Below are 988 nucleotides of genomic sequence, written 5' to 3'. Positions count from 1 at the left end.
TTAATAGTTCTCCCTGTAGAAACATGGGATTTGTGTCTATAATACTTACAAATAGTTACAATTTCAGAGAGACTTAATTTATAAAAATGCATCAAAAATATATATTATGTTTACACCAGGGTTAATTTTCATCTCCTTTCACATTTCTCTGTTTTTATGACTAACTGAAAATAAACCATTTTTACTTTTATTTCAGAGTTGGTTCATTTTTTAACAAGTTAATGAAAATGTACTGTTTTTACTTTTGTTTCAGAGTTGATTGAAGATAATGAGGAGAAAGAGGAATTGAGTGAAGTTGAAGAGAAAAATCATGTCAGAAGTGCAGAAAACCCCAAACAGAAAGATTTAAAGAAAAGAAGAGCCAAGAAATCTTTCACCTGCACTCAGTGTGGAAAGAGTTTGACAAGCAAACATGGTCTGGATGTTCACATGAGAGTTCATACTGGAGAGAAACCGTTCACTTGTGATCAGTGCGGGAAGAGTTTCTCACAATCATCAAGCCTTAAGGATCATATGAACAACCACACTGGAGAGAAACTGTACTCATGTGATCAGTGCGGCAAAACATTTTTGAGGGCTTCAGAACTGAAGCAGCACCTGAGAGTTCATACAAAGGAGAAGCTATATTCATGTTATTTGTGTGGAAAGAGTTTTTCACGTTTTTCAACTTGGAAAGAACATCAGAAAATACATACTGGTGTGAGAGAGTACATGTGCTTTGAGTGTGAAAATACTTTTACTTCAGCGAGCCGTTTAAAACGGCATGAGAGGATTCACACTGGAGAAAAACCTTACAAGTGTTCACACTGTGACAAGAGATTCAGTCGTTCAGGAACTCTGAAAACACATGAAAGGATCCACACTGGAGAGAAACCGTATCACTGCACTGCATGTGGAAAGTGTTTCAAACATTCATCTTCTCTACACAGTCATACAAAAAACCTTCACAGTAAGTAGATCATCTACAGATCCAGCACTTTCAGATCTG

At 36.3% G+C, this 988-nt stretch overlaps 1 protein-coding gene across 1 annotated transcript; it reads left to right on the top strand.

Annotated features, from left to right (window-relative positions):
- Window positions 1–249: 249 nt before the first annotated feature.
- LOC107720744 (zinc finger protein 239-like) lies at window positions 250–970 on the top strand (the record flags this gene model as incomplete). Its single annotated transcript, XM_016528570.1, has 1 exon — window positions 250–970. A coding segment is annotated over one exon (708 nt), but the record flags the coding sequence as incomplete, so codon positions are not given.
- Between the last annotated feature and the right edge of the window lie 18 nt (window positions 971–988).

The sequence above is a fragment of the Sinocyclocheilus rhinocerous genome, unplaced genomic scaffold (assembly GCF_001515625.1).
Source record: "Sinocyclocheilus rhinocerous isolate Xijiao unplaced genomic scaffold, SAMN03320098_v1.1 scaffold10002, whole genome shotgun sequence".
Taxonomy (NCBI): Eukaryota; Metazoa; Chordata; class Actinopteri; order Cypriniformes; family Cyprinidae; genus Sinocyclocheilus; species Sinocyclocheilus rhinocerous.
Note: the sequence above shows the minus strand (reverse complement) of the source record. Positions and strands in the feature narration are given on the sequence as shown.